The sequence below is a fragment of the Mus caroli genome, unplaced genomic scaffold (genome assembly GCF_978045245.1).
Source record: "Mus caroli unplaced genomic scaffold, Mus_caroli_1 scaffold_16, whole genome shotgun sequence".
NCBI lineage: Eukaryota > Metazoa > Chordata > Mammalia > Rodentia > Muridae > Mus > Mus caroli.
Window position 1 is genome coordinate 20,987,692 of NW_028227271.1, and position 27,043 is coordinate 21,014,734.

Below are 27,043 nucleotides of genomic sequence, written 5' to 3' on the forward strand. Positions count from 1 at the left end.
GGCCGGGGGGACTCATAGACAACTTTCTTACATGAATCACAAGATACAAAATCTCATTTTCTTTCATAGACCATGCCTACTTTGCCCACAAAATCCCCCATTTGGGGAGCTGGAGAGATGACTCAGTGGTTAAGAGCACTGGCTGCTCTTCTAGAGGTCCTGAGTTCAATCCCCAGCAACCACATGGCTGCTCAGGATCGTCTGTAATGGGATCGGATGCCCTCTTCTGACATACAGGTGTACAAGCAAACAAAACACTTACATTAAAATAAATAAATCTTAAAAAATAGAATAAAATTATCTATCCCCCATCTGGAAACCCCCTGCCCCCCGAGCTATAAAAAGCTATAAAAGCCTTGTCTTCCTCACATCTAATGCTGATCTCTTGAACCCCACCTTAGGGGGGACAGCTTACTTTATTTAATTACTTGCTTTTATTAATTTGATCATGATGATCTGGGTGGTCTTTCTCCTCCCAGTTTCAGGATTACCACCAGGCCCACCTGGCTATCTTTCTGTTCCCCATACCAGTCTCAGGCAGTCATCTCCAATTGAAGGTCAGATGGAATCAGATATGCGTCATCTCTCTTAGAAACCAGAAAGAGGTGGAAACTGCGAACAGGGAGGAGAGTACACGGAAGCTGCTTTTGAAAACGCACTCATTCATTCATGATTTTTTTTTCTTTCCTTGAGAAAGGGACTCATTATGATTGTGTGACCTTGGCAGGCCTGAAACTTAAGCTTTTCTCTTTTGAGGCAGTTACACTTGTTTTAAATCACGAAGGTTCGTTTCAGGTTCCACATAGAAACACTGAGACTGTATGTCAGGTGAAATACCCTTCAGTCACCCAGGCTGCCCCCAGTGGGAGGACTGGACTATATATAGATCCTAGAGCAAAGCCCAGACTGACAGACTTTACAGCCGACAGGTCTCTGGCCGGGCTGTAGCAATCGAGGAACAAGCCTGAGCCAGCTTCTTTCTGGCTTTCAAAGATGCAGAGAGGATGTAAGGCTGTTTTGGAACCAGGTAAGAGGAAGCAGAGGCAGTTTTCCGGAGCTACCTGTGATAACACCTGTTTGCTGCAGAGCTGATTGGGTAGGGAGCAGGGGAGAATCAGTGGGGGAGGGGCAGAGGCAGGGGCAGGGCGGGGCAGGGGAGGGCTAATCCCAAAGCCAGTGCAGTGCTTGTGGTTTTATGCTCTGTAGTCTAGGTTGGCCTCTAAAGGCAGTCCACCTGTTTCAGACTCCTGAGTGCTCAGATTACAAGCATGAGCCACCGCACTCAAGAGTCAGCCATGAAAATTTAGCGATCTGCCTCAAGAAGATAAGTAGAAACATCAAAATTAAATTATAAGGAAATGTTAGTGGGAAAGACACAGTCAATTAATTAAGCCTATCCAACACTGAGCTCTGAGCCTCTGGAAGCAACAGAACACACCTTTCTTCCCCACACCACAGTGGAACTAGGTTTTCTCCTTCCCTAAGTCTTCCAACTTTGAATTCTTCTTCCTTTTCAAAACATAATTTTGATTAATTTATGGTTTGTTTGTTTGTTTGTTTTGGAGGGGACAAGGTCTCTATGTAGCCCTGGCTGTCCTGGAACCTGCTTTGTAGACCAGGTTGGCCTTGAACTCACAGAGATCTGGCTGCCTCTGCCTCCTCAGTGCTGGGATCAAAGGCATGTGCCACCACCCCAGCTTACTTTTTATTTACTTATTTGTTTGTTTGTTTTTTGTTTTTTCAAGACAGGGTTTCTCGAGTCAGGGTTTCTCTATATAGCCCTGGCTGTCCTGGAACTCACTTTGTAGACCAGGCTGGCCTCGAACTCAGAAATCTGCCTGCCTCTGCCTGTGCTGGGATTAAAGGCATGCACCACCACGCCCGGCCTATTTGTTTTTTAATTTATTATTATACATAAGTACACTGTAGCTGTCTTCAGACACTCCAGAAGAGAATGTCAGATCTCATTATGGGTGGTTGTCAGCCACCATGTGGTTACTGGAATTTGAACTCAGGACCTTTGGAAGAACAGTCAGTGCTCTTACCCGCAGAGCCATCTCTCCAGCCCTTACTTATTGTTTTGAAGAGAAGGTCTCACTATGTAGCTCTGGTTGGCTCAGAACTCACAATATAGACCAGGCTGGCCTCAGAGTCACAGCAATCCTCCTGGCTCTGCCTCCTAAGTGCTATGATTAAATGTCCCAGCACACCTGGCCTGATTATTTAATTTTTTTTATTTACATATATGTGCATACCTGAGTGTGCTAAAGGAGGTCAGTGTAAGGATGAAAGTGTTGGAATTTAGCAGTGTGATTCTACCATGTGGGAGTGAACTCAGGTTATTAGAACTGGAAGCAAGCCCTCTTTATCAATAAACCACCTCGCCAGCCCTTGTTTTGTTTCGTTTTAGACTTATTTTTATTTATGTGTGTGTGTGCCTGTGTGTCATGAATGTGCAGTATCTATGGAAGCCAAAAGAGGCACTGGAGAGCCTAGAGTTAAGTTACAGGTGGTGTGAGTGGTCCATGCTTGGCACTGGATTTGGGTCTTCTGGAATGGTGGTGGTGAAAGACCCCAAGAGGAGCCCCTCGCTCAGGCCTCGGGACAGTAGCGGACCCTCAAGAACTCATGAGAGACCAAGCTTGATGCAAACCACATGAGGCTTTATTTGGGGAAAGCCAGAGCTCTGGGGACGACTCATATCCCACGCAGGGGTAGAGGAGTCAACCTCAAGGGGAAAGAGGTCCCAGTTTTTATAGGCCCTCAGGGGGGAAAGGAGAAGGGAGGAGTAGGGGATTTCCAGATCTAAACAATGTCTATTCTCAAGAAATGGGTATGGGAGGGGTACAAGGAAAGAGTCTGGTGCAGGTGCAGCAACTCAGGATTGGCCGGGCTGTGGTTGCTGGGGAGATTTTCTGACTCTTTCCCAGCAACCAATACCACAAACACCTGGCAATGGGCTTCATCAGTGGGCACACACCTGGGTTCAAAGAATGGTCAAAACATTGGCAGACACACGGGTTCAAGGAGTGGCCAGAGCATTGTGCACCTCTATTTTTCTAAATCAGTGAAGCTAGTTCTGCTAACAATGAAATCTATTTTGCCAATTTTGGGGCTTCTGTGACCTTTTATATTTTGTCAGGATCTTTCAGTGGAAGCAGCTGATGAGAGAGCTCAGTCAGACACTTCAACGACACCAAGATCATTCTACTAGTAACTGCCAGTGGAGTTAAGGCTACCCCTAGCCATTTAACCAATAATACTTAGGTGACCACTAAAGTAGAATCTAGGCTGTTAACCAGAACAAAGCTGTAGCCAATAAGACAAGATTTTGTACAAGAGGAGATAAAGATGCACCCTGTGTAGTCCTCTTATGGGAAAGGGGGGCTGATACAGTAATGTTAACCTCAGAAGAAATGAAAGGGTAAGGGGGTTTGAGGAAATCCCCATATATGTGAAGGCCTAGAACAAATTTTAGATATAGCCAGAGGGAAAAACCCACTCTTCATTGGATTAGAAAATTCTAATTAAGATCACCCCACTACATTTGAGACTAGTGATGTCATCAATTCTGGCCAATTGCCAATGTGTTGGAGAAGGTATTGCCTTCTTCAAGTGGACTGGGAACCCAAAACAGGTAGGAGCGTATCCCTGCAGCCTATTGTACAGAATCGAAGCAAACCAGAACTGTGGACAAACTCACTCAAAAGGTGGCCTTTTGTAGGCAAAGGCAGGGCAAGACCATGGGCCCAGACCAACCCTACATTCCTTCAGAGAATCAAAGATATAAGGACCATTCCAAAGATAAGATCCGATACCAGCAAGACAGCCCCAAGGAGGAGGATTCAGAAACACATTCCTATGCAGACCAAAGAATGATATTGAAGACTTACTCTACTATGCCCTGGATGGTATTCCTACCAGAATGCTGAGACCATGAACACTTCACCCTGACCCTTATGTACACTAGGAATGCATTCTGTGCCCAAGATCTCTGTGCAGCTATTGGGAATACAGTTTGGTATAGCTATAGTAACGAATGGAGGAAGGCTAAGATCCACTTTGTATGGACTTTGAGAGCCATAGTCTCCAATGACCAAGAGGAAGCTGAAAAACACCAATTTTAAAGGGGGAAAGAAAGCCATTGAAATACCATTTAACACAGATTTGGAGAAATATCACAGCAGCATCCACCATCTACAGCCACTGGGGAGATCTGTCTCCTAGAGCATCCATCCACCTGACAGTGAAGAACAAGGGGAGAATAAGGTTTGAGATGCCAGACATGGAAGACTCCATGTTTGACTGTGAAATGGCAGCAAACACCAAACTCCACTCAGTGTTCTTCACTCCACACGTATGGCAGATGAACCCCACGATTGGCTGCCAGAACATCAACCAAGAGTGGACTTGATACAGTTTGTAAGCAGAAGATGCCCTAGAGCCTATGCCTCCTGCATGCCAAGATACCACATGCGAAAGGCAGACAACAGAACCCTACACTGGGGGGACACTGCAGGTATGGATACTTTCCAAACTAGAACCCTGGAGACATACACACCAAAGACTCCTTCATTACTTCTACGTGATTCTTCCACTACTATAGCTCAAGGAATGAGGTACTGGAGACTTTGTGGCCCATAAGCCCATACTCAATATGCCACATGCAGGAACTCTGCACAAGGAACTTCAATTTGATGAGGTATGTGTCTTCCCTATTACATAGGGATCCTGTGGAAGCAAAGAAGACAGCTTGACATTGTCATTGATAGAGGAGAAGACGACAAGAACTAATTCTTCACAGCTCGATGACAAGGTGGCATTTGTCAGCCCCTCTGCCTCCTCACTGTTGTGTCCGGCCAGCAGATCACAGCCTGGGTTTTAGCCTGGAAAGGCATTTTGGAAACCTGGAAGAGAAGAGGGGCTAGGCGGCGAGAGAAAGGAATGTAGCTAAGACAACATTCTGATCAAAGCTCAATTTTGCTATTTCCAGACACTCAGTTATAAAGGAAGGGGGAGGGAACCCGATTTCCCGCCAAACAATCTCGGGGTCCAGTAGCAGGACGAACACGTGTGTGCCTCCAAGCAGCAAAGGCAGGGTCCAGCAGTAGGCGTGGCAGGACGAATGAGCAGGAAGCTCCACCCTTGAGCAAGCAGGTTCAAGCAGGTGGGGGAAGGGAGACCACATCTCCTCCCATTAGTTAACAAAAAAAGAAAAGGCTGGCCTGAGGCAGAAAAATTATCTATGCGCAATAGTTCTGCCTGAGTTCTTAGGGCTAAAGAAAAAACCTGTTTCCGTGGGATTCCCTAACTTTTCTAATGGTAAACTGTATCTGGCTAAGACTGTCCTTATTATCCTAGTAAACCACTAACAGAATAGCACTGAACTGTAGGTTCTGACTTTATAATGCTAATTAGTGCTGAATAGGTAACTTCCTGGTTGCATTTTAAGTAGGGCGTTGGAACCCTGGCTAAGTTTGACCGAACAAATTTAGAATAACACTGAGCTGATATTCCTCCTCAATTTTGGATGACAGGCAGGGAAACAGGGAGAAGGGGTAAGACCAGCTCTTTAGTACAAGGCCAGTTGGCTTTTTTATTTGGGTGGGAGGCAGTGAAGGGCTTGCCCTTTCGACAGTACGGTCTCCAACCTCTCTCCCCGCTATTAATTAAGTTTAAATAGGCAACGTTTAATTGAGGTGATCAAATGATTTTCTCATCCGTGGATGAGTGGGCCTTTAACCTTGGCTTGGGTGGGTGTTATAACGACCCACATCTGTGGCTCTTGGTATCTTTTGGGGAGGGGAGGCAGAGCCTTAGGTATTTTTGGTTTTTAGCTGGAATCAGATACCAACCTCTTTCAAATCAGGTGTGTCGCACAGGGAACTCAGAAACAGTCAAGCTGGACCTTCCACCGCAGTAATCTTCTGCGCCAAGCGGTAGCCATACTGTATTTGTATGATCACGAATCAGTACACGCAGGTCTGAGTCCTGCACGGTCTCTAGTGGAGACTTGTCAACCTCAGATTTAGCAAGGCCTAGACAAGAATTATGTCATTAGTAACACCACGAATTGTGGCAAAATAGGAGCTGGAAGTCTTTTCTCCTCATCCCTGTTATTCCCAATAGCCTGAGGAACTAAGGACACCTTGCAGTAACAGCAAGGGTGAAAAGCCAGAGGCCAGCTAAGGGACTAAGCCCGTCTATCAAAATAAGAACTAATCTCTGTAAATATATGAAATTTTTACTTCTCTAGCTCTCTTGGTAAATCTAAATTCTATCTCAGACTGAAAGCCACGTGCTGGAATGTCCTTGGAAGGAAGATAATAGTCGCCTCCTGCGTGCTCTTGGGGGAAGGGTAGGCATGCCTGCAGGTCTGGCTGGAGAACATAGATTGACCTACTTGAAAAAAAGAAAGAGATCTAGACAATGAGAGAGTAGCAATGCAAATTTTCTTTTTGGAGAAGTCTAGGTAATAATTTAGATGCAAATTTAACGCTAAGGCTAGTCTACAGCCTCCTGTGAAGGAGCTGGCTCAGAGAGTAGCAGGAAAACAGCTTTTTTAGGAGCTTCAGTTTCCAGCTGAATTTTAAGCAAAAGAGGAATTTTAGTCCTCAAGGTGATACTTATAAGAAGATTTGGAATGTGTGTTCATCTGACTAATTAATCTCTCTGGCAGCCACCGTGCTCTATCTTTATCTTTTGAAAAAACACAAACCGAGCCCCTTCCCCAGATTAGAACCGGATCCTTTCATTTGTAGTTAGGGGGTCTTTCCAATTTATTAATTGATAAGAATTAGAAGTAACTGGATGCTAGTGGTGATCTGCTGCAGACTGACCTTTAATATCAGTTTGCAAAAAGTTTAGGACAAATAAGGCAAGATGAGCCTCTGGTGACCTTGGGGGATATGCTCTGAATTAACTTTGCTAGGTAATTTAGAATATAGGAATCTCTAATAATTGGACTGAATATTAGACCAGTCTAAGATTGAGTTAGAATGGCTGGTCACACTGAAGAAAAGTGAAAAATCATTATGACTCTATTAAATGACTAATTTTACTAAGTCTGAATATACAGTCTCTGATGTACTATTGCCATAAAGTTAAAAGGCTAGAAGCTAGTCTAAACTGGAAAAATGACAAGCAAGGATGGATCTAAAACATGAATTTAATCTTTTAGTCCTTTTAATTAGGACACTGAGTTAACTTACCTGTCAGCTCAGCACACGAATTACTAATATGCTTCTGTAGCGTTCTGTGGAGAGAACCTGTTTTTCCCTTTCCTAATAAGGTAGCTGTTTTAGGATCAATCTATAAGCCAATAAGTAGACCCTTTTAAGATACTAAAAGGCATTTATTAAATTTGACATTTTAATCTCAAATTTTGAAAATAAAGGTATGATTTAAATAGTGTGCATGGAAATGCACTAAATAGTATATATGGGGATATAATTTCTCTCTTTTGTCTTTTAAGAGGTTAAAGTTTAAAATTTTTACAATATCTAACCTTTTGAATTAATAACTTGTTGGACAAAACATTTAAAATACTTAGCTGTAAAGGGGCAGTGACTAACTGCACTTTCAATCATTTTTCTTAAGGAACGGTTGTAACTAGAAAGCTTGAAAAGTTATTAAGAGTCACATGTGCATAATTTATTTATTAACTAGAAATATGTATAAGCAATTGTAAATTTGAGAATTAATAGTATCTGAGGGACGAACAATTTTAAGTAATTATGAGCTCAGAGATATAGCATTGACTATTAATATACAAATTAAGGTTTGATTGTTCAGCATTTTAAAACACCATCTACAGCACACAACTAGATTATTTGTGCTGGGAACAGGGGCAACTGTGTGTCTTAAGACTTCGCCCCACAGCAGCTAGTTGGGCCCACGTGGGCCAACGATCGGCTGGCTGGGAGGATGAGAAAAATAACTTTACAATAATGTTTTTTCTGGCCAAAGAATTGTCTTGGGCACAACTAAATTTTAATTACCAATTAACAACAATTATAAAAGCTTTCTTTATTTTTTGTAAAACCTTTTGTAGTAAACTAAAACACTAGGTAATAAAAGGATACTGTCTCTGAATCTTTGGGGTGAGAGCAAGGATTTAAGGTAAACTTCCCTTGAGAAGCATTAGTTAATAAAATACTTTTCACTTAGGAAACAATATATACTGAAAGATTAAAACTTTTGGCTTCTTGTAAAGAAGCAGAAACAATAAACATTTTTTTTTACATAATGTAAAGCTATATTAGCCATACATAGAGGCAAAATTTTCTAGTGATTACCAGTTTACTAGAAGCAAAGATCTTTGAATTTAAGCATTATTTTAAACATCTGAATAGATCTGTAACACTGTTAAAAAGAAATTTTTTTTTGAACACAGGGAAAAACTTTTTTAGGCATTGTTTGCAAAACAAAAGAAAGGCCACAAGCCCCTCTGGGGCTGCCCAGAGCCCTGAATTGACTCAAAGGTAAAATACTTTTTAACCTGAGCATCAATCTTAAATTTGCAATCAAACTGCAAGCTGCAGTCAATGGAACAATGGCAGTTTTAACCATAATTTTTAAGTTTTTTGTGCAAGGTTAGGATAATACCTACAACTTTGGGAAAGCAAAACCTAAGTTTAAAACAATTTATCACCTTTAAAATCAATATTAGAAGCATTACTATCATATTACGAAGTTTGGATGTCAATTAATATCTATGAATACCTATTAAAGCAAGCTTTGATGCTTTAATAAAGAGGCATTGCTTTAAATCTTATCTTAAATTTTACTATTTAGGATAGGAATCACATTAATCATTATCTAAACTAGAAATATCTTTAGAGACCCAGCCTCTAGGGCTGCCTTAGGCCACGTGTCGGTGAAAGTGGAAAATTACTGGCCACCTGAACTCTTCAACCCAGAGTCCAACCCCTCCCAACTGAGGACTGTGCCAGGAACATTTTTGAGATAAGGGTTTCCTGGAACAAACCTCAGAATGTTCCAATAGATCGGGTACATTGCCAAATATAGGACACGACCCCATGGTTACGTAAAACTCCCTTGGCAAAAACCCTCAGTTACTCAAACTTGTACTTTCCCTGCCCCGCTTCCCCTCTTGGTATTTTCCTATATAAGCCTGTAAAAATTTTGAGCCGTCCTCGATCCTCCTCTACACCATGCTTGGTGTATGAGTTTCGACCCCAGAGCTCTGGTCCATGTGCTTTCTTGTTGTGGCTTTATTAAATCTTCCTTCCTATATTCTGAGTTTGGTCTCAGTGTCTTCTTGGGTTCGCGGCTGTCCCGAGGCTTGAGTGAGGGTCTCCCTCCGGGGGTCTTTCATTGGAAGGACTCTAAACTTGAGTTATTAAATTTAACATTAACCATCTGTAGCAATGTAACAATTATTAATCTTTTTTTTAAAGATTTATTTATTTATTTATTATATGTAAGTACACTGTAGCTGTCTTCAGACACTCCAGAAGAGGGTGCCAGATCTCGTTACAGATGGCTGTTAGCCACCATGTGGTTGCTGGGATTTGAACTCTGGACCTTTGGAAGAGCAGTCGGGTGCTCTTACCCACTGAGCCATCTCACCAGCCCACTATTAATCTTAACCAACAACTTATGAGCTGAATGTGAAAACATGCAGAGCACATTTTCAATAAAAAAGAACCAAATGAAGCAGTTAATTTTAGACCAATCAGAATATTAATTTTTGTAGCTACAATCATAGAATAAAAAAGCACTTTACCATTGTCAAACACATTAATCATGAACCATTTATCAGATTCGAAACTAAGAGGCTGTGCACTCGCTGCTTTTTCTTAAAACGAACATTTTTCCAGCAGGGGCCCTCCTGCCACGTGTCTGGTTCTTGGCTGAAACACGTGGCAGCTCTTGGCTTTGCAGATAAAGTTTTTTTATACCATCTTTAGTATCCAACATAAAACATAGAACATTCATTCATACAGACTGGACACGAACATACATGAATTGAACACGAGAACAGATTGGTGCACTGTTGCGGCCCTCCCGCAGTCCACAACACGAACGGTTCACTGAGAAAGGCAGTTCAGGCTGAAATGAGAGGAATCTAGACGGGGCGGAAGAAAAGAATGGAGCCAGAACAACAAGTTCTGATCAAGGCTCAATTTTACTAATTCCAGACACTCAGTTATAAAGGAAGGGGGAGGGAACCCAATATCCTGCCAAGTAACTCAGGGTCCAGTAGCAGGACGAACACGTGTGTGCCTCCAGGCAGCAAAGGCAGGTTCCAGCAGTAGGTAGGCGTGACAGGACGAATGAGCACGTAGCTCCACCTTTGAGCAGGCAGGTTCCAGGCTGGGGGAAGGGAGGCCACATTTCCTCCCATTAGATAACAAAACAAAAATAAAAAAGGGGGTGGCCTGTGGCAGAAAAATTATCTATGTTCAATAGTTTTGCCTGAGTTTTTTAGGGCTAAAGAAAAAACTTGTTTCCGTGGGATTCCCTAACTTTTCTAATGGTAAACTGTATCTGGCTAAGACTGTCTTTAAAGCACTGACTGAATAGCAGCGCTGGGCTGTAGGCTCTGACTTTATAATGCTAATTAGTGCTGAATACGTAGCTACCTGTTTGCATTTTAAGTAGGGCGTTGGAACCCTGGCTGAGTTTAACTAAACGATTTTAGAATAACACTGAGCTGATAATCCTCTGCAATTTTGGGTGACAGCCAGGGGAACAGGGAGAGAAGGGGGGTAAGACTGGCTGGCTCCTAGTACAAGGCCAATTGGCTTTTTTATTTTTTGGGTGGGAGGCAGTGAAGGGCTTGCCCTTATGACAGCAAGGTCTCCAACCTCTCTCCCCCCTATTAATTAAGTTTAAATAGGCAATGCTTAACAGAGGTGATCAAATGATTCTTTTCATCCATAGATGAGTGGGCCTTTAACCTTGACTTGGGTGGACATTGACCTGATTCCTCCCGTGAGCATTGTAACAACTCACATCTGTGGCTCTTGGTATCTTTTGGGGAGGGGAGGCAGAGCCTTAAGTATTTTTGGTTTTTAGCTGGAGTCAGATACCAACCTCTTTCAAATCAGGTGTGTCGCACAGGGAACTCAGAAACGGTCAAGCTGGACCTTCCCTCCGCAGTAATCTCCTGCGCCAAGCGGTACCCATACTGTATTCATATGATTATGAATCAGTAGCGCAATTCTGAGTTAGTGGGAGGTCTCTATATGAGACTTGTCAACCTCAGATTTAGCAAGGCCAAGATAAGAATTATGTCAGTATTAACACCATTAATTTTGGTTAAAATAGGAGCTGAAAGTCTTTCCTCTTCATCCCTGTTATTCCCAGTAGCCTGAGGAACTAAGGACACCTTGCAGTAACAGCAAGGGTGAAAAGCCAGAGGCCAGCTAAGGGACTAAGCCCATCTCTATCAAAATAAGAACTAATCTTTGTAAATATATATGAAATTTCTACTTCCCTAGCTCTCCTGGTAAATCTAGATCTTATCTTAGACTGAAAAGCCACATGCTGGGATGTCCTTGGAAGGGAGATTAGCAGTACCACCTGTTTGCTCGTAGGGGCGGAGAACCGGAGAATGTAGATTGACCTGCTTGAGAGAAGGAAGAATTCTAAACAATGAGAGTGTAGCAATGTAAATTTTCTGTTCGGAGAAGTCAAGGTACTTTATTTAGATGCAAATTGTAAAGCTAAAGTTAATCTCCGGCCTCTTGTAGGGGAATTGGCTCAGAGGAAAACAGTTTTTCTGAGAGCTTCCACTCCCAGCACAAGAGGAATTTTAGTCTTTAGAATGATACTTACAAGAAGAGACAGAATCTGTGTTTACCTGACGAATTAATCTCTCTGGTAGCCACCGTGCTTCATCTTCATCTCGTGAAAAAACACAAACCGAGCCTCTTCCCCAGATTAGAACTGGATCTGGACCCTTCCATTTCTTAGTCAGGGCGTCCTTCCATTTTACCAATGCATAAGAATTAGAAGTAACTGGGTGCCAGTGGCGTTCCGCTGCAGACTGACCTTTTTTTTTTTTTTTTTTTATTACATATTTTCCTCAATTACATTTCCAATACTATCCCAAAAGTCCCCCATAGCGCCCCCCACTTCCCTACCCACCCATTCCCATTCTTTTGGCCCTGGCATTCCCCTATATTGGGGCATATAAAGTTTGCAAGTCCAATGGGCCTCTCTTTCCATTGATGGCCGACTAGGCCATCTTTCGATACATATGCAGCTAGAGACAAGAGCTCCAGGGTTCTGGTTAGTACATCATGTTGTTCCAACAATAGGGTTGCAGATCCCTTTAGCTCCTTGGGTACTTTCTCTAGCTTCTCCATTGGGAGCCCTGTGATACAGACTGACCTTTAATGTCAGTTTGCAAAAAGTTTAGGACAAATAAGGTAAAGGCAAGATGAGCCTTTGGTGACCTTGGGGGAAATGCTCTGAATTAACTTTGCTAGGTAATGTAGAATATAGGAATCTCTAATAATTGAACTGAATATTAGACCAGTCTAAGATTGAGTTAGAATGGCTGGTTACACTGAAGAAGAGTGAAAAATCATTATGACTCTATTAAATGACTAATTTTACTAAGTCTGAATATACAGTCTCTGATGTACTATTGCCATAAAGTTAAAAGGCTAGAAGCTAGTCTAAACTGGAAAAATGACAAGCAAGGATTTAAGGTAAACTTCTCTTGAGAAGCATTAGTTAATAAAATACTTTCCACTTAGGAAACAATATATACTGAAAGATTAAAACTTTTGGCTTTTTGTAAAGAAGCAGAAACAATAAACATTTTTTTTACATAATGTAAAGCTATATTAGCCATACGTAGAGGCAAAATTTTCTAGTGATTACCAGTTTACTAGAAGCAAAAATCTTTGAATTTAAGCATTATTTTAAACATCTGAATAGATCTGTAACACTGTTAAAAAGAAATTTTCTTGAACACAGGGAAAAACTTTTTTAGGCATTGTTTGCAAAACAAAAGAAAGGGCCACAAGCCGCTCTGGGACTGCCCAGAGCCCTGTATTGACTCAAAGGTAAAATACTTTTTAACCTGAGCATTAATCTTAACTTTGCAATCAAACTGCAAGCTGCAGTCAATGGAACAATGGCAGTTTTAACCATAATTTTTAAGTTTTTGTGCAAGGTTAGGATAATACCTACAACTTTGGGAAAGCAAAACCTATGTTTAAAACAATTTATCACTGTTAAAATCAATATTAGAAGCATTACTATCATATTACGAAGTTTGGATATCAATTAATACCTATGAATACCTATTAAAGCAAGCTTTAACGCTTTAATAAAGAGGCATTGCTTTATATCTTATCTTAAATTTTACTATTTAGGATAGGAACCACATTTATCATTATCTAAACTAGAAATATCTTAAGAGACTCAGCCTCTGAAGCTTAATCTCAAACTTTAACTCGCTTCAGGGCCTCACTAACTTTCTTCCAGGTTCCACAATCTATCGTTTCTTCTTCTTTGAACCATGGACAACAGCTATCTATCTTATCTAAAAAATTTTTGACTTTGAACCCTTCCTTCTTCCACCTAAGCAGCTTTCTAAAAAGCTGCGGCACACCGCCTGTCTCCGTATCTAGTTCCGATTAACGAACTACTGACCCCAAGCAGAAACAGTGTTGGGTCAGCACTGGTTCAAACTTGATTCGTATCCTATCGCATCCTCAGCAACACTTTACAAAACTGAAATTTTTTTGGGCTAGCGCTAGCATGTGTACCTGTCCATTGCTCTGATGCTCCTCCGATACAAAGATCCTTTCCTTTCTTGTGGAGCTCCACACAGCAGTCGTTTCTCTTAGCATCCCTCTGCCATTCTTCAGGTCCCTGTTCGGGCGCCAACTGTTGCGGCCCGCCCGCAGTCCACAACACGAACGGTTCACTGAGAAAGGCAGTTCAGGCTGAAAAGAGAGGAATCTAGACGGGGCGGAAGAAAAGAATGGAGCCAGGACAACAAGTTCTGATCAAGGCTCAATTTTACTAATTCCAGACACTCAGTTATAAAGGAAGGGGGAGGGAACCCAATATCCCGCCAAGTAACTCAGGGTCCAGTAGCAGGACGAACACGTGTGTGCCTCCAGGCAGCAAAGGCAGGTTCCAGCAGTAGGTAGGCGTGACAGGACGAATGAGCACGTAGCTCCACCTTTGAGCAGGCAGGTTCCAGGCTGGGGGAAGGGAGGCCACAGTGCACCAGACATTAAACAAGACACAAAAAGGGGGCAGAGTACTCCTGCTATTTGGGACAATTTCCTCCCTCATAATGCAGTTTTTATAACTGCAGCAATCCGCCTGATTATTAATTTTCTTTTAATAAACCCTTTCCTTTCTCACACCTAACAATGTAGCTTTTTCGAGCCACAGCCTACCGACTGTGCCTAGCTCCTCTTAAGCTTCACTGCTGAACCTAAGTGAACCAGCGCTCGGGTTTAATGCTGTCTCAGCTTAGCCCATACCTTCTCCGGTATGAATTTCCTTTATCCTTTAATTATTCCATGGAGCTCCAAACAAGCAGTGTCTCTTCCAAAAATCCTTTACCGTTTCTCAGTCCCGCGTTGGTTCGCCAAATGTTGTGTCCGGCCAGCAGATCACAGCCTGGGTTTTAGCCTGGAAAGGCATTTTGGAAACCTGGAAGAGAAGAGGGGCTAGGTGGCGAGAGAAAGGAATGTAGCTAAGACAACATTCTGATCAAAGCTCAATTTTGCTATTTCCAGACACTCAGTTATAAAGGAAGGGGGAGGGAACCTGATTTCCCGCCAAACAATCTCGGGGTCCAGTAGCAGGACGAACACGTGTGTGCCTCCAAGCAGCAAAGGCAGGGTCCAGCAGTAGGCGTGGCAGGACGAATGAGCAGGAAGCTCCACCCTTGAGCAAGCAGGTTCAAGCAGGTGGGGGAAGGGAGACCACACTCACCACTGCTTATCAGAGCGCCCATGATGATGCCTGATCTCAGCCTCCCTGCAAGACAGATTTACAGGTAGGATCCAGACAATCTCACTTTCCTTGGACCCCAAATCATAGCTCCCACCTTCAGAACTCTGCTCTGAACCTGAGCTTCTGAGAATATCAGTCTTCTACACCTCAGGAAATAAGTTTGTTACAAAAAAAAAAAAAAAAAAAAGTTTACAACTGATGGTTGCTGACCTGTGTTGGTTGGTTCCTTCCTTGGAGTTGGCACAGCATCTTCTGTTCCTTCCGATATCAATGCAGACATAGAAGACATCAGAAACCCTACTGAACAACAACCATTGACTGTTAACACCTTGACGGACACTAGGCTATTACCCACAAGCTGATCCACAGGCCTTTACTACAGTTATTAAAGCAAAGTAGATTTATTAAGGCAGTGGATGGCAGATACTAACAAATTTACAGCTGAAAATTTGAAGAGGCTCTCTGTAGCCAACCAGGTCACTCAAAATTATTTGCCACAATGTATCCAGAGGAACAAAACGGAAGAGAATGTATCTAAGCAAGACTCAAGACTTGCTTTTCAAAGAGTAGAGGCTGACTGGTCTCAGCCTTTTTTTTTTTTTTTTTTTTTTTACAGGATCAGTCAACAATACTCTACCGGAGCCAAGGCAAATCTCTAGGTGTGAGCGTGGATTCTCTAAAAATCCATTTACTCTTAGTCTATAAGGACAATGTGATGCCAGCTCAACACACTACAGTTGCCTGGGAAACTTGTTATACCTATTGATTCTTTCCTATGGATTAGTTGGACTAATACAGAGGATGTTTACTAGCCAGAGGAACGTACCATCTCATCTCATCTAGGCCCACACCTTTGTGACTCCCCACCCTCTGTCCAGTGAGCTCCGAATACCCTTCCAACCAACTCATAGATCTTGGCACTAGAGTCTCCTCTGCTTGTCCCATGAAGGCCTTCAGTCTCATGGGTGACATCTATAACTTCACCATGAACACCTGAGACTCCACCTTTTATTCTGTAGAACCTGGTTGTGTGGCTATATAGAATGTTCCTGGAGTGAGAGCTCATTTCTCGGAACAGGTAGACATGCGCAGCCGCTCTCTCTACCCTAACCTTTGAACAGAGACATATTTTTTAAAAAAGATTTTTATTTATTAAAAAAAGATTTTTATTTATTTTATGTATATGAGTACACTGTAGCTGTCTTCAGACACTCCAGAAGAGAGCACTGGATCCCATTACAGATGGTTGTGAGCCGCCAGTTTCTGGGAATTGAACTCAGGACCTCAGGAAGAAGAGTCAGTGCTATTAACCGCTGAGCCATCTCTCCAGCACCCAAAGACATATTTTTGACTCAGGTACCCTATATAACAGGGAACACAAAGATAACCTGCTACGAACAGTTAGGAAAGCCACTAATGACATTTCCACGGCTCTCTTCTCTAATGTGCCACAGCTACAGCCAACAGATTATCAGAGCAGTAGAAATATCAAGACCCTGGAAGGACAGACAGAATCTAGCACTTCTCAGCTGTATTCGGGACTGACACTATTTCCTTTGGTTTTTTTCTTGTTTGTTTGTTTTTTTTTTTTTTTTTTTTTTTTTTTTTTTTTTTTTTGGTTTTTCGAGACAGGGTTTCTCTGTCTAGCCCTGGCTGTCCTGGAACTCACTTTGTAGACCAGGCTGACCTTCAACTCAGAAATCCGCCTGCCTCTGCCTCCCGAGTGCTGGGATTAAAGGCATGCGCCACCATGCCCGGCTCTATTTCCTGTTCTCATAAAGTTAACAAGCTTAAGAAAATGTTCTTTATTTGATGTGCTTGGTAGGATGTTTAGGTTTGATTATACTTGTTTGCCCACATGGAACTTGTTCCACTGGATAAAGGAGAGATTTTGGCTTTTTGTATATATCATATTGGCCCTTTTGGCATACAAACTCCTTATGATTATTTGGGCCTTGTTTAACAAACTTCATTTCAGGAAGAACCATGACAAGAGGCTCCAGAGATTACTATCTCACCAGAAGGAACAAACCCAGCTAGGCATGATTCTGGCAAACGTTTCTGTAAAAACCATGCTTGGAGAAACTTCTTCAGGAGATGTTTTGTCTCCAGGGTGATACCGCAAGCCAGAAACATTGTAAGTATTCCAATACAATGCTTTCTTCTACCCCACCAAATAAATTCCATTTTTGCCAGAAGAGATGGTGTGTGTAGATTAGTCTCAGACCCAAGATGGATGCCTCTGGAGAGTCATTAAACTCCTGGATGCCCAATATCCATCATTCGGCTTCCCATAATATTAGTATCCACAAAACTAAAAGACATTGGACGCTAATGATGACGTTGACTGGACTCTCAGGTGTTCTTTTCATTAATAAAAGAAAAAATATTCAGCCCACAGCCATGTCCCATGTGCTCCTGCTTGGCTCTGATCAGGTTCTGGTCGGCTCATCCCCAAAATCCTGCAGCTTCGACCCTGCTATGCCTCTCTACAACATTTTTGTTTGAGACTGAGTGTGTTACCTTTTATTTCTGAATGTGTTTTTCAGTTTGGTGCATCCCAACCCTAGAGAAAACACAAATTTCAGGAAATATGCCTAGGCCCTAGAAATCATGGCAAGGCCCTGTGATACACTCCAGTAGACAGGAGTCCACCTTGTTTCGACCATTTTCCTCAATAATTGCATGCTTTGTTGCCTGAGGTTTTTCTCCGTACATTTATTTGTCTATCAATGCTTGGACTGTTCATGGTATGGTTTCTCCTTTTCCTGTTCTGATCCAAATTTGCAATTTTCTGTGAAACTATAATGCTAAGAACTCTTATGTGTTGTCTGCATTGGTGCTATGCATACCTCGAGGACCAGGGGGAAGAAACATAACGAGCATAGTAAGGGGAAAAAAAAAAAAGCCTTTTAGCTCTTCTCCTTTCCTCCACTGTGCCTGATTTGGCTTCCTGCCACGTCTTCTCACAAGACTTTCAGAATCAAGCGATTCCTGGCCAAGAAACAAAAGCAAAATCAAAATCACCCTATTCGCCGGGCGTGGTGGCGCACGCCTTTAATCCCAGCACTCGGGAGGCAGAGTCAGGCGGATTTCTGAGTTCGAGGCCAGCCTGGTCTACAGAGTGAGTTCCAGGACAGCCAAGGCTACACAGAGAAACCCTGTCTCGAAAAACCAAAAAAAAAAAAAAAAAAATCACCCTATTCCTCAGTGGACCCGGATGAAAACTGGTGACAAAATCGGGTACAAGTCTAAGAGAAGACACTGGAGGAGAATGAAGCTGGGTCTGTAAGGATTCACACTAGGGCAATACTGAGGGTTTATACTGAGTTGTTTGTGTTCATCGATCAGCGCTACCAGATGGATTTCAACTATTTTTTTTTTTTTTTATGGTTTTTCGAGACATGGTTTCTCTATATAGCCCTGACTGTCCTGGAACTCACTCTGTAGACCAGGCTGGCCTCCAACTCAGAAACCCGCCTGCCTCTGCCTCCCAAGTGCTGGGATTAAAGGCGTGTGCCACCACGCCCGGCAGGGCTGGGGATTGAACTCATGCCTGCTCTCTGTCGATGAGGCCTGTGTTTCCCAATGGCTTGCTCTTCTCACCCTCTGCCTCACACTGAGGACTTCCTCCTTGGTGAGAACTCTGACTCTTGAAGATCAGAATCCTCTTAGCCCCCCAAGGCAGGGGATCTGACCTCACTTCCTGTTCCCTTTGCAGCGCTGGGGCTGGACCCTGGGGCCAAACCTTTGCCAGGGCTAAGCAAGCTCTACCAGGAAGCCCCTGCAGTTTCTGAAAACGTATTCACTTCCTTCTTGGCTTTGGGAAATCTCCCTCAGGCCCCAGGAGAATATAGATGGAACTTTAGATGGTTTTTACAACCGAGGTTTCGGCCCCTCTACAGATGCATTCTTCCCTGTCTCCTCTCAGGTCCTGGTGTCCCCCAGAAAGAGTCCTTTCCAGTTCTCTTGTTCACCCTGGAAACACTTGGGCAGCTGGGTGGTTTATTCCAGGTGCTTGGCCTCAGTCCCACATGCTTCCAGGTTTGCTCTGATGGTATCTCGTCCAGGCCTTCCCAAGGCTCCCAAAGCCTATTTGTTTCCTGCAGGAGCACAGGTAAACTTTAACCGTTCACTCTGCAGGTGTTAGGTTACAGACCCCGTGGCTGCCCATGCACCCCTTCCCCAGCTCCCTAACCATTCTCCTGTGGCAGAGAAAGTTGATAAATTGATAAGCCAGTCTACTCCAGCCTTCCAGTCTACTTCCCCACCCTCAACCCAGGCCTAAGGGGATCCGGAATTATTCATTAGCTGGTGTGTTCCAGCCTGGTAACTCCAGGCATAACAAGTGGGGGCAAAGATGGAGCCTTCCTAAAGGGACACTTTGGCATTCAGACTATTAAAACAGTGAGTCCCAAGAAACTAATTCTTCCCAGGAAACCTGTGAGGAGAAAGTTTTGAGCCAAGGACAGCCAGAGGGAAACTTTTCTCCCAGAGAGTCGCCACCTGTGGCCCACCTAACAGAAAAGACCAGATGGTCAGTGACTGACAACTGCTGAGGTTAGCATAACTCTGGCTCTTTCTTAATGCTCAGCTTCACTTCAGAACCCTGAAGATGGATTGTGAGGGAGGGGAATAATTGCATCTCTTCATCCCTGTTCCCAAAGTGGTCACACTGAATAAATCCCCTTTTCTGCTCTTTACTGGTAATTTAGCTTTTCTAAGATTTTTCTTGGTGCAGCAGTTAGAAAGCACACACTGGTCTTCCAGAGGACTTGAACTCTGTTTGTACCACACACTTCGGGTGCCTCGCAACCTCCTGTAACTCCAACTCTAGAGGACCTGACGTCCCTGGCCTTCTTGAACTCCTCACACACAGATACCAAGTCATACTTTCAATATATGCATGTGGCAGTGCTCATAGGTGCAGGTGCCCACATTGGCCAGTAGAGGGCATACTATTTCCTTGGAGCTGAAGTTGTTAACTTGGGTGCTGGGAAAAGAGACCAAACTCTGGGAGCAGTTTCTCTCTCTCTCTCTCTCTCTCTCTCTCTCTCTCTCTCTCTCTCTCTCTCTCTCTCTCTCTCTCTCTCTCTCTCTCTCTCTCTCTCTCTCCTCTTTCTCATAAATAACTTATTTTTTTTAAGTTTATGTGCATCGGTGTCTTGCCTGCATGCATGTCTGTATGGGCATGTTGGATCCTGGACTTACAGACAATCGTGAGTTGTCCTGTGAGCTGTGGAACTCAGGAAGAACAGCCAGTGCTCTTAACCTTTGAGCCATCTCCAGCTGGGCAAAGCCGGGCAGGACTCACTCTTAACTGCTTAGTTATCTCTAAACTGTTGGTTGACCTTCCCCCACACACTGTATCAAATGGCAGCAAGTGTGTCCCTGTGTTTTCAGTTGTTAATTGCTGTGCTGGCAAGAGCCAAATGGTCGCAGAGCCCACTGTGCTGGCACGATATTTGGTATTGTCCTGTTTATGACTCATTACCAGTTTCTATATGTAAATGCTTATGACAGCTAGCCCAAAACTTTGGAGATTTTCAGATTTAAAAAAAAAAAACCAAGCTGCCTTGAAGGAAGGCACATAACCCTCATCCCTGCAAAAGGGCAACTCCAAGAGGTGGAGCTGAACTGCCTGCTGCTAATTGGCTGGTTGGCTGATTGGCTCAGACTGGAATGTAGGGTTTTTTGTCTTGTCTTGTTTTGTTTTGTTTTGTTGTTTGATTTTTGTAGAATAAAGAGCTGGAGGCTGATCTGGGACGGGTGAGGCAAAGCTAGAGAGGGGAATGGGGCCGTGGGCAGAGAGTGAGAGCCACTGGAAGGCACGCGGGTTCAGGGAAGTTGAGTTAAGTTAGATTGTAGCTGAGAGTCAGCCCCAGCAAAAGGCCAGCAGCCTAATACTATAGGAATGTCACTGTGTCTTTATTATTAAACCTCAAGCAGAGCCGGGCATGGTGGCACACGCCTTTAATCCCAGCACTTGGGAGGCAGAAGCAGGCAGATTTTTGAATTCGAGGCCAGCCTGGTCTACAAAGTGAGTTCCAGGACAGCCAGGGGTACACAGAGAAACCCTGACTCGAAAAACAAACAAACAAACAAACAAAAACAAAAAACAAAAAAAAAAAAACCCTCAAGTGGGATCCCCAAAAAGCTTCACAAGACTAGGGGTTTTCAACCGTCCTAACGCTGTGGCTCATTATTATAATACAGTTCCTCACCTTGTGGCAATCCCCCAACCATAAAATTACCTTGTTGATACTTCATAACCATAATTTTGCTACTGTTATGAATTATAATGTAAATATCTGATATGCAAAATATATACGGTTATGTAACCCCCAAGGAAGTCATGACCCACAGGTTGGGAACCACTACTCTAGACCTAATTTGGCTGTTTTATTTGGCTTCTGGAGGACAAGTAGTCACCCCAAATCCTGTAACAGTATGTAAACTAAGTCAGGCCTCCTCCCCAGCCAACCCATAGCAAAAAGAAGTTCCCCTTGGGGACTGAAGAGGTGGCCCAGTGGTTAAGTCACTTGCTGTTCTTACAGAGGACCTGGATTTAAATTCCAGCACCCACATGGTAGCTCACAACCATCTATAACTCTAGTTCCAGGGAATCCCATGCCCTCTTCTGGCCTAGGAGTGCACATAGCACGCAGACATGAATGAATGCAAAAAAAAAAAAAAAAAAAAAACCACTCACACACACGTAAACTAAAAATAAATTAAACAACAACGACAAAACCCTTGAGCTGGGCAGTGGAGGTGCAACGCTTTGAATCCCTGCACTCTGAAGGCAGAGGCAGGCAGATCTCTGAGTTTGAGGCTAGCCTGGTACACAGAGTGAGCTCCAGACATCCAGGGATACTGAGAAACCCTGTCTCAAAACAAAAACAAAAACAGAAAAAGAAAAGAACAACTTTCTTTGCTTCTGGATTCGAAGGCTCTCTCCCTTCAAGATCCTATAGTGGCAGCCTGTGGTCATGACACTGAAACTCTGCTAATATAGTTTATCTGAAGAACAGTGTATCTCGGCACCTGTGTGCATCCATCACACTAACAGCATTAAGTCTTTTTTTTTTTTTTTTTTTTTTTTTTACTTATGAGTACATCTGTGTAGCTGTGTGGGTGCAGGTACCCTCAGAATCTGGAAGAAGACATGAGATTCTCTGGAGCTGGAGTTCCAGGCAATTGTAAACCTTCTGGTGTGGGCTTTAGGAATCGAACTCTGCTCCCTGTGAAGAGCAGCAATTGCTCTTAACTGCTGAAGGGTCTTCAACACAACACCATTCATTATCCATTACTGTGTAGCCTTGGCTTGGCCTAAAAAGCTCTATATAGGTCAGGCTGGCCTCGAACTCTCAGAAACCTGCCTGCCTCCCAAATGCAGGGATTGAAAAGAAATGCACCACCATGGCTGGCAGGGCTCCTTGTTTGAGTTTTAAGATGAGCGAAGTCTGTTATCCCAGCATTTGGGAGGCGAAAGCCAGAGGGGTTGTCACAAGTTTGAGGCCACTGTGGTTTACAAGAAAGCCGTGGGCTAGAATGAGAAGCAGTCTGGCAAAGCCAAACCAAAAAAATCAAACCTGGGAGTGATGAGCACTAATGGGAATGGCCCAGGAAGGGGCAAGAGGGGCAGGAGCAACAACGGCTAGCAGCTGGAGGCTGGGGATCTCCTGGAAAATGAGAAAGGGTGGGCATAGCCAAGAGCTAGGTAGTTGTCAGCAGTGGGGTGAAGGGGTGAGAATTTTCCACAGATTCGCTTTTACAAAGCCTGTTTACCCAGGCTGTTCTCAGGGTTGGGATAGGGTGTTTCCATTTTCTCAGCGGCCTGGACACAGGTTTGTATGGTGAGAGAGATGAAGCGGGGAGGGCTGCGACGGCACGTTGGCATCTAGCCTGAGAGGAGAGCTGGCCGGGGAAATCGCCACTAAGGAACACCATGCCGTGGGCCCGGCCCTTCCTTGGGTCACAGCAGGCCAGAGCAGGGAGTGAGGAGTACTTGAAATAGACGCTGCTGGGCAGTGGCGTCAGGCTGACTCAAGTCTCAGATGTCGCCCCTTCTCAACTGCAGAACATTTATGTAATTTACTAAACTGCTTCGAGCCTGGCTTTTTATTTTTTTCCATCTGTTAAATGGAAAAAAAATAGAGCCATGGGTAGGGGATTCATCCCTGTCTTGGAGGAGTGACTTGGGAGGCTGAGGCAGGAGGATTGCTAGTTCTGGGGCAGAATGGCTGGAGAGAGAACCGGAAGGTTTAGAATAGGATTACGGATGGTTGTGAGCCACCATGTGGTTGCCGGGAGTTGAACTCTGGACCTTCGGAATCGGGTGCTCTTACCCACTGAGCCATCTCACCAGCCCCCACCCCCATTTCTAGACAGGACTAGCTGCAGGCGGAGAGGGACCCGCGGGGCAGAACCGCCAGACCCCGCCCAGGGCTGGAGGGGCGGCGCTCCTGTCCGCTGGGCTCAAGCCACCGCCCTCCAGGGCCGCAGTAACCGCCCGCCGCCGCGGGAGCCGGAGGTACCTGGGTCTCAGGGACAGGGTAGCGGGCAGGGGGATCTCGTTGGGATCCGGGGCGCCCCTGTTCCAGGCTGGAAAGGGAGGTGAGCTGCAAGACACCAAGGACCCGGGTCCCCGCCTGGCCACCTGTTCCACAGGCGACAATGGTGCGGGCACCAGTTCTGCGCCGTGGTCCCTTAGCTGCCGCCCGCACCCGACTGCGCCCCGAAGTTGAGCGCGGTGAGGCGCGGCGCGAGCTAGTCTGGGGCCGGCTAGGATCCCGCAATTCCTTCCCGCAGCCCCGGCGGCCCTCGGAGGGCGAGGTTCCCGGGGGAGGGGGACGATTGGGAATCCGAAGTCCTGATCCCAAAGCGCTGCTGCACGTTGGGCGTGCTCGGGGAGGTCGCAGCGGGGCGCATCCCGGAGAGGAATGGAATGCCGCGCGCTGCAGGGAGGGCTTCGGGTTGGGAGTTGGCTCCGGGCTTTCTGGATGATCCGGCTTCGGACCTGCACCGGGAAGGGTCTTCAGGTGCAGGGGGTAGCCTGGGAAAAGCGGGGGAGCAAGGGAAGCCAGCATGGAGTCGCGGGACCCAGCGCTCGGTCCCGGATCAGCACGCTCCCGCTTCTCCCCTTCTTCAGATGAGAACAGTTGAGGTGTGGGACTGGAAGCCGGATGGGGTTGGAAGAGGCTGCGCCTGGGAGATTTTCCCTATCCACCCCTTTTCACTGTTAGGGCGAGCCCCCTTGCCTCAGTGTCTTCACATGTCATCTGGGGCTAGAAGTTCTTCTCATCTCCTTGGCAGAGTCCACTGTCTCTAGCCCGTTGGAGATTAAAAGTGTCCTTTCCAGCCGGGTGTGGTGGCGCACGTCTTTAGTCCCAGCACTCAGGAGGCAGAGGCAGGCGGATTTCTGAGTTCGAGGCCAGCCTGGTCTACAAAGTGAGTTCCAGGACAGCCAGGGCTATACAGAGAAACCCTGTCTCGAAAAACAAAAAACAAACAAACAAAAAAAGTGTCCTTTCCATCTCTGCTCTGTCACGTCCATAGCAATCCAGCTGCTGCAACCCCAGCGGTTCCGAAGTGACACCCTCCGGCTCCCCGTCACCCCACCCCACCGCCGCTTTGACCTTTCTCCTCCCTAAGAATGGGGACTCCAATATAGCAGAACTGTCCTCCATTCACACTCCCCTAGTCTCTGGCCTTCCGCAGCAGAAATCTTTCCCATAAAGGAAAGTCCTCAAACGAAAGACCAAAAAACTCACAGGAACTCGGCCTCCCTGTTTTATTTGTTTGTTTGTTTTGTTTTGAAAACGCTTCTTCAATGCCTCAAGGGCTGGTCCCTGCCTGGACAGCTCAAGGGTCGCAGGGACCTATTTAACAATTCTGTAGTTTGCTTTGTTTCTTTGAACCTCTGCAGCTGTCTATATTGACAAGGATTAGTCCCAGAGAAAGGTTGTTCACTTGTGGGAGAAGTGATGAATATCCCAGGGTGTGGGCAGGGTTGCTTGAATCTCTAGAGGCGACTGTGACCCACCATATCACCCCAAAACAGCCTGGTCTTAGAGGTGGAGGTGGAAGGCGAGGAGCAGTCCAGACCTTCAATGACTTCAAGGAACAGCTTTACTACTGAGCCACCTCAACTGCCCTGGTTTTTGTTGTATAATGAATGCATTTGGTTCTTTTAGATACTGTTACCCTTTGTTTTGAGACAGGGTCTCACTGTGTAGCTCTGGCTGCCCTGGAATACTGTATACACCAGGCTGGTCTCCAACTCAGAGATCTGCCTGCCTCTGCTTCCAGGGTGCTGGATTTTTTTTTTTTTTTTTTTTTTTTTTTTGGTTTTTCGAGACAGGGTTTCTCTGTATAGCCTTGGCTGTCCTGGAACTCACTCTGTAGACCAGGCTGGCCTCGAACTCAGAAATCCGCCTGCCTCTGCCTCCCAAGTGCTGGGATTAGAGGCATGCGCCACCACGCCCAGCTCTCAGGGTGCTGCAATTAAAAGGTCCGTGTCACCACACCCACCTAGATACTGTTACATCATTATAAATGCATACAGTTTTTATGAATGGTTAGATTTTCCTGAGAAAAGAATTAGACTGTTCAGTGTGTGAGCCGGTTTCACCAGCTGGCTCTGCCGAAGCCCCTAGCCTGGGCATACTTCCTCAGACTCCCTCAGACCGTGGGTCAGTGTCTCCATTTTCTCTAGAATCGAAACCGCTGAGTCAAACAGTGAGCAGCTAAGAGTTTGTGTGCTGTTCATCAGGTGTGAAGCCTTTGCCCCTTGGCTGCTCCTTGGCAAAGTGTGTCTCCTTTATTGTAGATTTCAGATATATGTTTGAGAAGCTGGGGTGTTTTGTTGTTGTTGTTTGGTTTTGAATTTATTTATTTTACTATGAATGAGCATTTTTGCCAGTCGGTATGTGCACCCCACCCATGCCTGGTGTCCTTGGAGGTCAAAAGGGTGTTTGAACTGGACCTGAAGTTGAGAGTTACATGTGGTCACTGGGATTCTCCAAGTATTCTTTTTTGTTATTTCGAGACAGGGTTTCTCTGCATAGTCCTGGATGTCCTGGAACTCACTTTGTAGACCAGGCTGGCCTTGAACTCAGAAATCTGCCTGCCTCTGCCTCTCAAGTGCTGGGATCAAAGGCCTGCGCCAACACGCCCGGCTTCTCCAAGTACTCTTAACTGCTGGCCAGTCCCAGGAGCTGAGTTTTTATTAGTTTAAGTTGTTGTTGGTGGTGGTGGTGGTTTTTTGTTTTGTTTGTTTGTTTGTTTGGTTGGTTGGTTGGGTGGTTGGTTGTAAGAGTCTCATGTAGCACAAACTGGTTTCTAACATGCCATATTGCTTTAAGACTAGACTTAAACTTCTTCCGCCTCCAGAATGCTGGGACTACACAGACCATGGTGGCCGTTTTATGGGGTGCTGGGGATTAAACCCAGGGCTCCCTTCATATTAGCAATCTAGAAACTAGGTTCCACCCCCAGCCCCGAGGAACAAGTTTTTAATTTTAATTTTGCTTTAAACTGGGAAGAATGAACTTACTCCGGAGAAGGGTACGGGCAAGAACCGGGAGAAACGGGCTTGGAGAACACTCTTTGAACTGGCTTTGAGCGCCTTTGGGGAAGATGGGACGCCTCAGGGGAGGGCAAGGCTTCAGCCAGCAGATGAAAGATCTTCAGAGCTCTCTTAGTCCCTTCTGCTAGGGTTGGACTGGCTGTTTGAGTCTCCTCTGGAGTCCTCGCCCATGTGAGGTACCAGGTGTTAACACATGCGTGCACACACACACACACAAGAGATGGAGAGATACTGGCAGGTGGTTATTTCCCTTCTGAGCTTTCTGTCTGGTAAATTTAATGAAGTGGAGCCCAACGGTTCTGGTAAGGGAGTGCCCCTTTCTCTTTCTCAGGGGACCTTCATTTCCATTTGGATGGAACCCTATCCATCCGCAGAGCTGGTCTGGAAACCCTCGAGCCTGTAGCTCTCCTCTGGGCCCTGGTTCTCCCACAAGCTCGCTCCCTCAAACAACGCAGCCTCTGAGGTCACACCTCCCGGTGTAAA

General features: G+C 45.0%; 2 protein-coding genes and 1 long non-coding RNA gene across 13 annotated transcripts in view; 2 read left to right on the forward strand and 1 right to left on the reverse strand.

The window, feature by feature from the left end:
• Positions 1–886: 886 nt before the first annotated feature.
• A4galt (alpha 1,4-galactosyltransferase (P1PK blood group)) overlaps positions 887–27,043 on the forward strand; it is a 49,702-nt gene continuing 23,545 nt past the window's right edge. Inside the window, exon 1 of one of the 9 annotated variants that reach the window (XM_085831740.1) lies at positions 887–1,027. The gene's annotated coding sequence lies outside the window, so the exon portion shown is untranslated. Of the gene's footprint in view, positions 1,028–23,260; positions 23,587–23,628; positions 23,650–27,043 lie in introns of those variants that run through there. The other 8 variants (XM_085831735.1, XM_021183445.3, XM_021183442.3 and 5 more) reach the window with 8 other exon arrangements.
• On the reverse strand, positions 2,678–14,710 carry LOC147000725 (uncharacterized). 3 transcript variants are annotated; one of them, XR_015045532.1, is made up of 4 exons: positions 14,490–14,710; positions 12,367–14,201; positions 5,856–12,024; positions 2,678–4,907 (listed from the first exon to the last, which is right to left on the reverse strand). It is a non-coding gene; the product is annotated as an uncharacterized LOC147000725 (long non-coding RNA). The 3 variants fall into 3 exon arrangements; XR_015045533.1 differs by having other exon boundaries at positions 2,678–11,956; positions 13,758–14,201; XR_015045531.1 differs by having other exon boundaries at positions 2,678–12,024.
• LOC147000726 (large ribosomal subunit protein eL39-like) lies at positions 17,700–18,259 on the forward strand. Its single transcript, XM_085831920.1, has 3 exons — positions 17,700–17,717; positions 17,884–17,980; positions 18,159–18,259. The coding sequence occupies exons 1-3, from the start codon at positions 17,700–17,702 to the stop codon at positions 18,257–18,259; spliced, it is 216 nt and encodes a 71-aa protein (XP_085688046.1).